Source organism: Mus pahari, chromosome 17 (genome assembly GCF_900095145.1).
Source record: "Mus pahari chromosome 17, PAHARI_EIJ_v1.1, whole genome shotgun sequence".
Lineage (NCBI taxonomy): Eukaryota > Metazoa > Chordata > Mammalia > Rodentia > Muridae > Mus > Mus pahari.
Genome location: NC_034606.1, coordinates 58,031,126 through 58,044,502, shown reverse-complemented (window position 1 = coordinate 58,044,502; position 13,377 = coordinate 58,031,126). Strand labels below are relative to the sequence as shown.

The following is a 13,377-nucleotide window of genomic DNA, read 5'->3' as shown; positions in this document are numbered from 1 at the left end:
GAACTCAGAAATCCGCCTGCCTCTGCCTCCCGAGTGCTGGGATTAAAGGCGTGCACCACCACGCCCGGCTGTGTTACTCTTTTTTGATGCCCACCAGTGGGGTATGTGAGGGGAACACTGGGACAGGCACAGGACACAGGACTCCAAATGGTCTGCCTGTTCTGTCACTTATACCCTTTTAATAGGAGGCTCTGTCTGAACCTCATGCTAAGCTGATGACATGCAAACTGCAGCAACCTTACACATGCACGTGTGGTACATGCATGTCTACACACAACAATAATAAATAAAGTTTAAGAGAAAGAATAGTATCTAAAGAAACTTGGAGTGGGATTATGGGCATAGCTGAGTGCCAGGGAAATTGCCTGGCACCCTGGAGATATGGCTTCATCCTCAGTATCACAAAGCATAGGCAGGTGATACACAATAATTTTATTTATTATTTATATGTAAGTACACTGTAGCTGTCTTCAGACACACCAGTACAGGGCATCAGATGTCATTACAGATGGTTGTGAGCCATCATGTGGTTGCTGGGATTTGAACTCAGGACCTTCAGAAGAACAATCAGTGCTCTTAACCTCTGAGCCATCTCTCCAGCCCCCACAATAATTTTCATAGATTATAAGCCTTCAAAATTGTTTTCTAAAACCATGAGGCTAATTATTTATCTTAATGTCTTGAAAGGTTTTAAGTAAAGCATAACTTTCTGTTAACAGACATTGCATGAGTTTTCTTGTTGTCTCTGCAAGGGTTTAGTCATCAGTGCTCGCCATCAATGTGATCATATGACCCATCATCCATAAGATAACAGACTGAGCTTCTCTTGTAGTTATTGTTGGGACAGGATTGCGGAATGTTCCCAAGACTGGTATTGAACCCATAGCCTAGAGTGATTTTCCCTCCTTGGCCTTCTAAGCAGCCACAACTAAATAGGTGTGCTAAGCCACACCTGTTTTTATTTTTAATACTAAGAAAATTTCATTCTGAGTCTCATAGCTGTTCCTTAAAATGTCTGCATAATACTTGAACACCAGATCCAAAAGTATAAGTGGAGAGACAGAGAGACAATTTCTGCCAGACAGATGTTGTCATAGCTACAAAGTAGCAGGGTAGAGATGACATCGTCTACTTCTCTATTGCTGTGGTAAACACCATGACCAAGGCAGCTTACAAAGGAAGGGTTGATTTGGGGCTCTCATTTCTAGAGGTCTAGGAGCTCACCGCCTTCCTCATGGGAGCATGGGAGCAGGCAGGCAGGCATGGCGCTGGAGCAGCAGCCGAGAGCTCACAGAAGGTCCAGAAACTGGAAACAGCAAGGGGACACATGGGGGTTGGTGCCAGTCTTTGGAAACCTGAAACCCACTGCCAGTGACACCCCTCCTCCAATAAGCCACACTTTCTGATCCTTCCTAATCAGTTACACCAATTGCGGACCAAGTATGCAAATACATGAGCCTATGGGAGCATTCTCCTTCAGAGGGCAACAATCTCCTTTCTCCAGCTGCCACCTTTTATCTCTGTCCCCAAGACAAGATACATTGTACAGTCTGAGGACTGGAAAGGAAGCAAATGTGTTTTGAGCACACACTAATGTGGTCGGTTCATACTGTCTAAATCCTGTTGAAAGATTACTTTGAAACTATTGTAAAGTCCTAAGTTATGTTTGTGAAAGAAGTGCTGGCTGTGCAAAGTAGCACAGGTACAGAGTCTGGTGGCTGGGAGGCCCTTAGCTTGGAGTCCAGCTGTCAGGAGGCTCTGAGCTTCGTCATACTGAGTTCTAAGCTAGCTGAGGCCACAGGGAGACTCTGTCTCCATTAGATCTGTTTGTTTATTTAAGAACTTATTTACTCTCCATGTTTATAGTGAATGCAGTTTGTCTGAGGATTATACTCTTGATTTATCAATTCAGACAGATGTTACTGTCATGCTTTATACATTTTGTTGTTTATTATTTGGGTTTTTTGTTGTTTATTTACTTTATCTCAACATGTAACCCTAGCTGACCTGGGACCCACTGCTAGACTAGGCTGCCCTCAAATTCAGAAAAATATGTCAGCCTGTGCCTCCCAAGTTCTGGGATCAAAGGTGTGTGCCACCACACCAGGGTCAATACTTTTTTTTTTTTTTTTTTTTTTTTTTTTTTCATAAAGACAATGCCCCTAGCATAGGCTAGTCTTAAACTTATTACATAGCAGAAGATGGCTTTAAATCTTCTCTCCTCTCCCACAGCAGCGTGCTAGGATTACAGATGGTCACCACCCAGGATGTACGTGTTGTAGGGGAGTCAGATCCCGAGCTCTTGGCAGGCACTACAGCACTGAGCCGCATCACAGGCCTACCCTGTATTTACCCCTGAAAACAAAAGTCTGCTTACATTTATGTATCCTGATTTTTCTCCCAAAGCAAATTTACTACTAACCTTTTCCTTTAGTAGTATGTGTTAACATCTTTTGTTACTATTATTTCAAAACACAATAGAATTCTCTCCACAGTAAATTAACAGTAAATGGTACCTCTTGGATCCTGCCAAGTACAGGTTATTTAAGGCATTGGGAAATATTTTTTTTTCTTCTGTTGAAGTCTTGGCTTAGTCTCTCCTACATAAGTTAACATGATACTTACTATTGCATGTAGTTTAGTGAACTAATGTACAGATTGTAATCCATAGTTGTGTGTTTTATAATTCAGTGGTCTACATGATTATAATAATCCAGCTGAGTAAACTAGGGCAGTAATACAAGCCATATACTTAAAAAAGAAAGAAAAAGGTTGTATAGGGCTAGACAGAGCTCAAGCCTGGGCCCTGGGCCTGCAGGGCAGGGACTCCGTCACTGAGCTCTTTCCCCAGCATCCACTTATTTTCAAGGCTGATTATTTAGCAGCATCTCACAGGTTAGTAGAAATAATTTTATCCCTATTTATCAGGCTAATCTAGAATTTATGTTAGTATTGATGAAGCACTTATAGTTAGTTCTTTTGTAGGGTAAAAGTTGAGGTTTAAAATGTTTGAGGAAAGAATTCTACTTTGCTCCCTAGTTATTACTGTAGCATGCTAGCACTTAGAGTATCAGGTGCTCTGCCTCCTCTGTATGAAAGGAATAGGTGTGGTCCTCTTTTCCCACAGTGAGGGTATTATTTCCTGAATTCTAGCCTTTGATGCACAGGGTCGGGGCACGTTTCTATCGGTAACAGCAACGATAGTGGTTCATTTTTTTCTTTGTTTGTTTTTTAATGCGAAACAAAAGGAAAGTGGACACTTAAGTTATGCCTGTCCTAAAAACATGCTTGGAGAACGTGAGCCTCCAAAGAAGAAAGAGAAGAAGAAGAAAAAGAAAGTCCCTGAGCCGGAAGAAGAAATGTACGTCTGTCTGTCTCACTTCCTGAGGTGCTGTGCTGTGTCCCTTTCCTGCCAGCTAACCAAGTCTGCATTTTCTCTCTTTGCTGATCTAGTGAGGAAGTAGAAGTGAGTGAAGAGGAAGGGGAGGACCCGGCTCTGGACAGTCTGAGTCAGGCCATAGCGTTCCAGGTACTGACATACTCGCTCTGGAGGACTGGGGTGTGGGGGCACTGCTCAGCGATGACCACATGCCTGGCAGGCTGGGATCGCAGCACTAGAAAAGCAGAGCAGAGAGCAAGAGGAAAGGAAATGGTGTGCCACAGTGTGCAGCTTAGTCCGTTGGTTTGTTTTAAGTGAGCACAGCAACAGCCTTTAAACTACCTACCCAGGAGGCTGAGGTGGGGACCCACTGGAGCTGAGGAATTCAAGGCCAGCCAGGGATACTGTGTCTCAGATAAAGGAGGGGATATAGTGGGCACACTGGTCCATGCCTGGAAACTGAGCACTCGACTCGGGAAGATGACAGGTTAGCCTAGCCTGGACTACGGAGGGAAACCCTGTCTCAGAGACTGAATAAACCATAGCACAGGGCACTGTGGTGCTTCATGTTCTTAGTGTGTGTGTGTGTGTGTGTGTGTGTGCGCGCGCGCGCGCGCGCGCACATGTGCGTGCATGGTGGGCAGTGGTTTGTTTTGATTTGTTTTGTTTTGAGACAAATTTCTTCTTTATGTAGCCTTGGCGGTCCTGAAACTCACTCTGTAGACCAGGCTGGCCTCTAACTCACAGAGATCTGCTTGCCTCAGCCTCCCCAGTGCTGGGATTAAAGGCGTGTCCCATCACCACCCGGCTGTAATTCACATGTTTTTATCACAGCACTGATCATCTGTAATGGAATTCTGTTTCCCTCTCATCTCATAAATTTGAGGCAACACATTATTCTAAGGTCTCTGAATGAAACGTTTTAATTTGTCTTTCTGGATTGTAAGGTCCCACATACTTTTAGTGTGTTATTAATCTGTCTTCACTACAAAATTGGGCAGAGGTATTGATTTAACAGAATATATTATTTCATGTCTGTAATCCCAGCACATGGGAAGTAGAAATGAGTTCAAGGCTAGGCTGAGAAATATGATCTCAGAAATTAATGTTTAAATTAAAAGTTTCATTAAAAATTATTTAGCATAATCTACAAAGAATCCTTGCATAGAATGGAGCCAGTCACCTTGCATGCTTGTCTTCTCACCTGAGAGGCTGAGGCAGGAGATCATGAGTTCAGGCCTAGCATGGGATACCCAGTAAGTGCTAGGCTAGCATAAGCTACATAGTATAACTCTGTCAAAACAAAACAGAACAGGAAAGAAAAGGAGGCTGAGATAGGGATTCAGTTTAGTTGGTAGCATGCACTAAGCCCGGGTTTATTCTCCAGCACTGCATAGGCCTGGGGTAGGAATGCAGCTCCAGCATTATGGAAATAGAGGCCAAGGGTCAGACGTTCAAGGTCATCCTACATAGGGAGTTCAACACCTTTCTCAGGGAAGAAAAAAAATCCCTACAATAATTTTGAGCAGGACTGTGATGGGGGACCAGATTTGTCAGTGTGGCCAGGAGGGTGGGAATTATTTATGTTCTGGTAATTTTCCAGGGTAAGGTAATTCTTTTGAATTAACATGATATGCCATAAATAACTGGTTTTATTCTGCTTCTGAATCATACTACAGCAGGCCAAAATTGAAGAAGAGCAAAGCAAATGGAGACCCAACCCAGGGGGTCCCTCGACCTCAGATGATTCTAGACGACCAAGAATAAAGAAAAGCGCATACTTCAGTGATGAGGAAGAACTTAGTGATTAAAAGGATGTCTATTTTATGGTAGACATCCTTTTATGAATGATGAGGAAGAACTTAGTGATTAAAATATTTATATTGTAAATATTCAAATAAAATCTTACTGTACCAAATGCAGTTGTGGAATAGAGACTGGTTGTAGTCTTTGAAAATAAGGACACTTAAAGCCAAATGGTATTTAATATAGTTCAAAAGAAATTTTAAAATAATTTTGAAGTACCATGCTTCTAGCTCTCCTTAGCACAGTGGAAATCCTAAATCTGAAAATCCAGGATCTAAAGTGTTCTGGTCTTTGAGCACCAACGTGATGTCTCAAGTGGAACTGTGAAACTTTCACTCACAACATTGTTAAGTACAGCAGAAAACTGCTCTCAGACTGCAGTGCACGTGAGACATAAGTGAATCATGTGTTTACACTTGCCTCTTATCCAAATATCTCCTTATGTATATGCAGCTCTACAGAATCAGAGCTACTGTAATGCAAAGCATTTCACTATGGAACCCTCCCTCTGTACTAAAATCAGAAATTGTTATTAACAGTCTTGAAAATAATCTAAAGAATAAAATTTAATACTACCAAAAAATTAATACAACTAGCTATCAGAAGTAGAAGGGTGGATGGTAGAACATTTCATTTGTGCCTGACAGGCTTATGTGAGGACTTATGAAGGGAAATTAATTTGTAATTTTTGCCTGCATATGTGTCAGTGCACCATATACATGCAGTGCTGCTGGAGGCCAGAAGAAGGGTATGCAGTCTCCTGGAACTGAGTTACAGATGGGGTGATCCACTGTGTGGGACTAAAGTTACAGATGGGGTGATCCACTGTGTGGGACTAAAGTTACAGATGGGGTGATCCACTGTGTGGGACTAAAGATACAGATGGGGTGATCCACTATATGGGACTAAAGATACAGATGGGGTGATCCACTGTATGGGACTAAAGTTACAGATGGGGTGATCCACTGTATGGGATTAAAGATACAGATGGGGTGATCCACTGTGTGGGACTAAAGTTACAGATGGGGTGATCCACTGTATGGGACTAAAGATACAGATGGGGTGATCCACAGTGTGTGGGAGCTGGGAATTAAACCCAGCACTTCTGGAGGAGCAGTCAGTGCTCTTAACCACAGAGCAATCTCTCCAACCCCTCCAAAAACAAAAACTTAAAAACAGCTGGACAATGAGATGATTAAATGATCTGTTAATGTGAGACTTTTTGAAAGAATTACATCTTTAAAGATGAGTGCTTTCTCCCAGTTTGAGCTGCCAATCTTCATGAAGTACTCTGTGGGAACCCACAGAGAGAGGCCAGCCTGGGTTACGCCTATGCACAAAGCTATACCAAGTCCCTATCTTAATATAACAAAATGAGATAGTAAAGTTGCTCAAAAAGGCTTAAAACTAAAGTTATTTTCTGACTGTGACCCTGAAATCTGTTTCCTACAAGTTAACAGATCGTAGCCTTCTCCTTTCATGTGTTCGTACATGTTGCTAAATAGACAACATCATTCCTAAAAAGATGTGGTGGGGGTTGGTTATTTCTTTTATCTCCCAGCCTTCCCCTTTGCATTGCTTTTAGATTTTTGTTAAATATTACATTTGGGGCAGGAAGGGTTATAATGATGTAAATATTTTTCATAAATTATATTTCTTTGTATTTGTGACTAAGTATTTCCAAATCCTTTATATTTAGCTGTGTAAAAAAATGGTATGAAGTCTTTAACATTCTGTTTAAATTTCTACAGTCTAAATGTGTATAAGAATTCTCACTTTTTAATACTAAATGCAGTAAAACTACAAAGGCAACCCAAGGTTGACCATTCCACCAGCAAATATTTTTTCAAGATTGATTGATTGATTGATTGATTGATTTTATGTATGTGAATACACTATCACTCTCTTCAGACACACCAGAAGCGGGAATCAGATCACATTTCAGATGGTTGTGAGCCACCATGTGGTTGCTGGGAATTGAACTCAAGACCTCTGGGAGAGCAACCAGTGTGCTTAACCACTGAGCCATCTCTCCAGCCTCCCGCCAGCAAATATTAAAGTTGTCAAAGCCAGGTGTGGTTCTGTACATCTGGAATCCCAGCAGTTAGGAGTCTGATGGAAGCCTATGATTTCTAGATCAGTGTAGGCTACACAGTGAGACTGCTTCAGAACAGAGTTATCTTCCAAATCTCAATAAGGAAACAGGGAAGGAGGAGGGATACATTGTACATCCAATTCATCCATCAATTAGAAAACATGCCCCAGAGCACAGGGGATGAGAGTTCATCGTGTTAGCTGAGCTACACAGAGCCTTATTACAAACAATTAAAAATGTACACAATGTGGCTCACAGTAAGTATCTAATACTATGTTCTACTCTCTGAACCAGAAATCTTGTTTCCTTCCAGAATGCTAATCAGAAATGCAGGTATGCAGTCAAGCATGATGCTCACCTGTGATCTCATCACTGGGGAGGCCCAGGCAGCAGAATATAAAATGTGAACCCCCCACACACACATCTTTAATCCCAGCACTCAGGAAGTAGAGGCAGGCAGATTTCTGAGTTTGAGGCCAGCCTGGTCTACAGAGTGAGTTCCAGGACAGCCAGGGCTATACAAAGAAACCCTGTTGCGAAAAAACAAAAAAAAATAAAATAAAATGTGAAGCCAAGGGTTAAAGGCATGGATTAGCAGACAAAGACTTATTCTGCAGAGGCCTTGGTTCAGTTCCCAGTGCACGTATGGCAGCTCACAACCATTGGGTACTCCAGTTTTGGATATCTGGATCCACCTACTGGGCTCTGCAGATACTAGGCAAAACATGTGTACATGATAAATAGGAATTCTAAGCCAGCCTAGGCTTCATAGTGAGGCCTTGTCTCCAAAAGTTGTTTTTGACAGACAAACCTATGTCTCTGTGGCCTTGTTGCCACTTAGACCTGTGAACCTTGGCAGTGCATGTAACCTGAGTTATTTGAAAAACAGTAAAACGGAAAACAAGAACTATTTTATGATTTCACCTATATGAGTTATCTAATAGTTTAACAACACAGTGCTACATCATTTATGACCTTGTTTCTCTATCCTTCACTCCCGCTTCTCCCCTTCAACCCTCCCCCACAAAACCAATGAGTGTAATTAAGAATGTTCACTGCTGCCAGGCAGTGGTGGCGTACGCCTTTGATCCCAGCACTTGGGAGGCAGAGACAGGTGGATTTCTAAGTTCGAGGCCAGCCTTGGCTACAGAGTGAGTTCCAGAGCTATACAGAGAAACTCTCGAAAAACAAAACCAAACAAAAAAAGAATGTTCACTGCTCTGGCTCCAGGGAAGTCTAACTTAGCTTCCAGCTATGGTGGGTATACGCACATATACACATAATTGTAAAATAAAACCTTTTAAAATTGTAAGTCAAAGAAGAAATAAAAGAAGTAGGAAGTTGTACTCTACATTATATTTAAAAGTTCACCATATCAAGTATTGCATGTTATAGTTAACTCACTACTTTAGAACTAATCTATAGATTTAAACACTTATAACAGGAAAAAAAAAAAAAAGCAAAAGATGTTCCTACCTTGAGACATAAATAAATGTGCTGGGCATGGTGGCACACACCTTGATCCTAGCACTCTGGAGGCAGAGGCAGGTGGATCCCGAAGTTTGAGGCCAGAATTATCCAAAACAAGCAGAAACCAGAAAAACTAGAAATGGAAATCAAAATTCAATGAAAGCGAAAGGTGGCTCACTGTTTATATAAAACTGAGTCACCATTTCATGACGGGTGGATGGATGGACAGACAGAATGTTAAAGAAAAGACAGTACTACCAACCTATAGTAACAAAGATAGGTAGGACTCAAAACAGCCAACGTTGTTCCAGGAAACTAGATGCATAAAGTGGAGTGGAGTGTCTTGGGAGGCACACGTTACTGTAACATAAGAGAGAAATATGAACTGCCTATGTAGGCTTCTGTTACAACTATAACAAAAACCTCAAATTTAGTGACTCACAACAATATAAACATACCAGATTTCCATCATATGGCTTGGGAGTCCAGTCTCCTGAAAGTTTTGACATTCCACCAGGAAAAGCAGAACTGTATTTCCCTCTGTTGGCTCCAGGGCCCATGTGTCCTTGCCTCTAGTTTCTGGGGAGGTAAGAGGGGGGGGGGGAGTTTGCATTCCTTGGCTTACAAACCCCTCCCTTTGTGTGTTTCTGCATGTGCACAAACACTTTGGACTGGGTTCGTACTGAAGAGCTTGAACATCCTGAAAGAAGATAGGCTGCGAAAGGAAAAATGAATGCCCTGTCGATTTGCTGATCAGAGCATTTTCGTTTATTAATCGGACTTTCTTAAATACAAGGAAGGATTCCTAGCCTGCCCTTGAGTCCCCTTGAAACTGCCACGCGGTCCGATCATGAGCAGAGAAGAGTATCTGGTAGGTGGGTCCGAGGATCGTGGGCGGAGACATTAGTGGTTGGTCCAAGCGATAGCGAGTGGTGACACATAGGGCGATCTGACAATGCTGCTTTCTGGGAGATCTGGGGAGGTCTTCTCAGTAGCAATTCTGTGCGCCTGTAGGGGGCGCAATATAATGTTTAGAGGGAGAGTGGTTAGTAGAGGTGGGAGACTCCAACATCCCTTCTCCAGCTATAAAGCAAGCAAGGACAGGCCACACCACTGAACACACATTCCACCTTTCAGTCACTTAAAAAAAATCCTAACTATTTGGCCAGGCTCTCCTGGATAGCCCAGGGGATTCTTCATTCAAAGTCCTTAATTCAGTCAACGTCTGCCAAATCTTTTGCTAGGTAAAGTAATATTCATAAGCTCTGGAAAGTAGGACATGAACTTTCTTTGTTTGTTTGTTTTTGTTTTTTTGTTTTTCGAAACAGGGTTTCTCTATGTAGCCCTGGCTGTCCTGGAGCTCACTCTGTAGACCAGGCTGGCCTCGAACTCAGAAATCCACCTGCCTCCGCCTCCCAAGTGCTGGGATTAAAGGTGTGAGCCACCACGCCCCACAGGACATGAATATCTTTAGGTCATTTTCCATACCACATCTTCCAACAACCGAGTTACTGTTTTAAAAACCTGGGGCTGGGACAGTACCTCAGAGGTACATTATATGTTTGACAGACACAAGGCCCTGGTTTTAGCCCTCTGCACCAAAACAATTGCATTAATTATCTCTACACAAAGAAAAGCATTCAAGCCTAGATGGCTGGCTTCACTCAGGGATTCTTCCAAACATTGAAAACGAAATCCTTGCGGACTGACCTCCCACGAGTACTTTTGGAGATGGAGAAGGAACACATGGAGGTTATTAGTGACCTAATACTAAATGCCAAAGACTGTAAGAAAGCTACAGAATAAATGCTCCTTATGAAGATAAGCCCAAAATATAACCCAAAGACCAAACCTGACTGACAGCAACATACAAGACTGCCTTGACATTTAAAAGTTAGCATATTGTTTTAATAGAATAAAAGGTAAAACATAATTTTGTTCCAAGGAAAGAGTATCTTATAGTAATTCACAATTCCAGATCTTGGCAAACTTGGGCAAAGACCATGCAGTAGCAGAGGCCTTCCCTCTCGGGACAAGGCCACGAGCTTTATTCTCTGGTTTTCAACTTGGCACTGGTGATTTTTTTAGCCAGTGCAATCTGTCAAGGAACAAAACAAAGAAAAACTTCCCAAGAAACTTACAAAAAAGGCAGCAGACCTAATAAGTTTAGCAAAAGTATGCGATTCTGGATTGAGATACAAAAATAAAAGAACAAAACCTGGGCCAGTAAGTTGAGGGCTCAGCAGGTTAAGGTGGTTGCTGCAAAACCCAGAAACCAGAGTTTGAGCTCTGGAACCCACAGACACGTGGATGAAGACAACCGACTGCACAACACTGTTCTCTTGCCTCTACATATGCCCCAGACACCATTTATTTACTTATTATCTGTATGTGAGTACACTGTCACACTATTCAGACACACCAGAAGAGGGCATCAGATCTCATTACAGATGGTTGTGAGCCACCATGTGGTTGCTGGAAATTGAACTCAGGACCTCTGGAAGAGCAGTCAGTGCTCTTAACCACTGAGCCATCTCTCCAGCCCCAATTCTAAAAAGAAAAAGAAAGAAATTTTGCAAAAGTAATGTTTTGCACATTGAAATATGCAACCATTGCAGAAGGCCGTCTTGAAAGGTCAAAATGGGTGAGATGTCTGAAGACAGCTACAGTGTACTTACATATAATAAATAAATAAAAGGTCAAAATGAATATATGTATTAAATCATTCAATAAATAAATATAGAATAGTTGGGCGATGGTGGTGCATGCTTTCTGAGGTCAAGGCCAGCCTGGTCTACAAAGTGAATTACAGGACAGCCAGGGCTACACAGAGAAACCCTGGCTGGAAAAAACAATAAACAAAAAAAGGTCAAAATAGCCGGGCGTGGTGGCACACACCTTTGATCCCAGCCCTCGGGAGACAGAGACAGGCGGATTGCTGAGTTTGAAGTCAGCCTGGTCTACAAAGTGAGTTCCAGGACAGCCAGGGCTATACAGAGAAACCCTGTCTCAAAAAAAAAAAAAAAAAAAAAAGGTCAAAATAGCCGGGCGTGGTGGCACACACCTTTGATCCCAGCCCTCGGGAGACAGAGACAGGCGGATTGCTGAGTTTGAAGTCAGCCTGGTCTACAAAGTGAGTTCCAGGACAGCCAGGGCTATACAGAGAAACCCTGTCTCAAAAAAAAAAAAAAAAAAAAAAAAAGAAAAAGAAAAAGAAAAAAAGGTCAAAATAAACAGAAAGGCATCCCATCACTTGGTAGATGGAAGATTTGCTAGATTATAATGGTAGTGACTTCCTAGCTGAAATATAAATTCAATATAATACCTATTAAAATTCTTTTTTGTTTGTTTGTTTTGTTCGTTTGTTTTTCGAGACAGGGTTTCCCTGTATAGCCCTGGCTGTCCTGGAACTCACTTTGTAGACCAGTTAGGAGGCAGAGGCAGGAAGATTGTTACAAGGTTGAGACTAGCCTGCTCTGTGTAACAAGTCAGAGGCCAGGAAGAGCTACAGGAGCACAACTTCTCAAAAGAAGGAGGGAGGAGGGGGAGGGGAGACAGAAATAGAAGAGGAAGAAGGGGAGGAGGAAAAGGAGACAGAAACAGAGGAAGAGATGGAGGAGGTGGGTGGGGAGGAAAAAGGGAAGGGGGGAGAAAGGGGGAGGAAAGGAGGAAGAGGGGGAGGGGAGTAGGAAAAAGGGAAGGAGGGGAGGGGGAGGGGAGAAGGAGAGCTTGCTCTGCCTTTGAGACTGCTTGCTCTTCTTTCAGAAGAGGAGAGTTCAGTACCCAGCACCTGTGGGTGCTCCCAGCTGACTTCAGTTCCAATATGAGAGGATACAGCACCCTCGTTTGGCCTCCGGGGACTCCAGCACATATCCACACAGAGACACACTAAAAAATAAACATCAGATTCCACAAACAAAGGATTCTCCAAACTACTGCTAGAACAAAACTCAGCAGTCCTCATAGGACCACGTCAGAGTTCATGAACAGCTCACAGTCTCCTCCGCATGAACTACCACAGAGAGTCACTAGACACATGAAGAAACTGATTCAATCACAACATCACTGGTGCCAGTCATGAACAGTTTGGATCTTCTCCCACCCAAACACATATAAATACCAAGTTTTGGATGGACACAGTAAAGTCCCTACCTGGGTATAATCCTAGCACCTGAGAAAAAGAGACATGAGTATTTTGACTTTGGGGTCAGCCTGGGCTACATAGTGAGACTCTTGTCTTAGGAAGAGAGGCATTAGCCAGACAGTGGTGGTGTGCACCTTTAATCCCAGCACTTGGGAGGCAGAGGCAGGCAGATTTCTGAGTTTGAGGCCAGCCAGAGCTATACAGAGAAACCCCGTCTCAAAATAAATAAACCAAAATAAATAAATAAACAAACAAACATAGAATAAGAGTGTTAAATCTCCTTCCTCTTCTTAGGCCAAGCCTAGAGTCTGAGAGTGGGTAAACTATGACAGTATGTCTGTATCTAACCCAGAAAACCTGTTCTTTTCTTTTTTTTTTTTTTGGACAGGATTCATGTAGTTCAGGCTAGCCTCAAACTCAATACTACCAGAGGATTACCTTAAACTACTTTGCCTCTACCTCCTGCTAAGATTACAAGCAGGT

At 42.5% G+C, this 13,377-nt stretch overlaps 1 protein-coding gene across 2 annotated transcripts in view; it reads left to right on the top strand.

Annotated features, from left to right (window-relative positions):
• Window positions 1-5,310, top strand: part of Zcrb1 (zinc finger CCHC-type and RNA binding motif containing 1) — a 14,463-nt gene extending 9,153 nt beyond the window's left edge. For both annotated transcript variants that reach the window (XM_021216467.2, XM_029548015.1), the window contains 3 exons: window positions 3,249-3,361; window positions 3,454-3,529; window positions 5,059-5,310. In XM_021216467.2, the coding sequence (XP_021072126.1) occupies window positions 3,249-3,361; window positions 3,454-3,529; window positions 5,059-5,190 (321 nt within the window). In that variant the 3' untranslated portion in view covers window positions 5,191-5,310. The remainder of the gene's footprint in view (window positions 1-3,248; window positions 3,362-3,453; window positions 3,530-5,058) is intronic.
• Window positions 5,311-13,377: the final 8,067 nt, after the last annotated feature.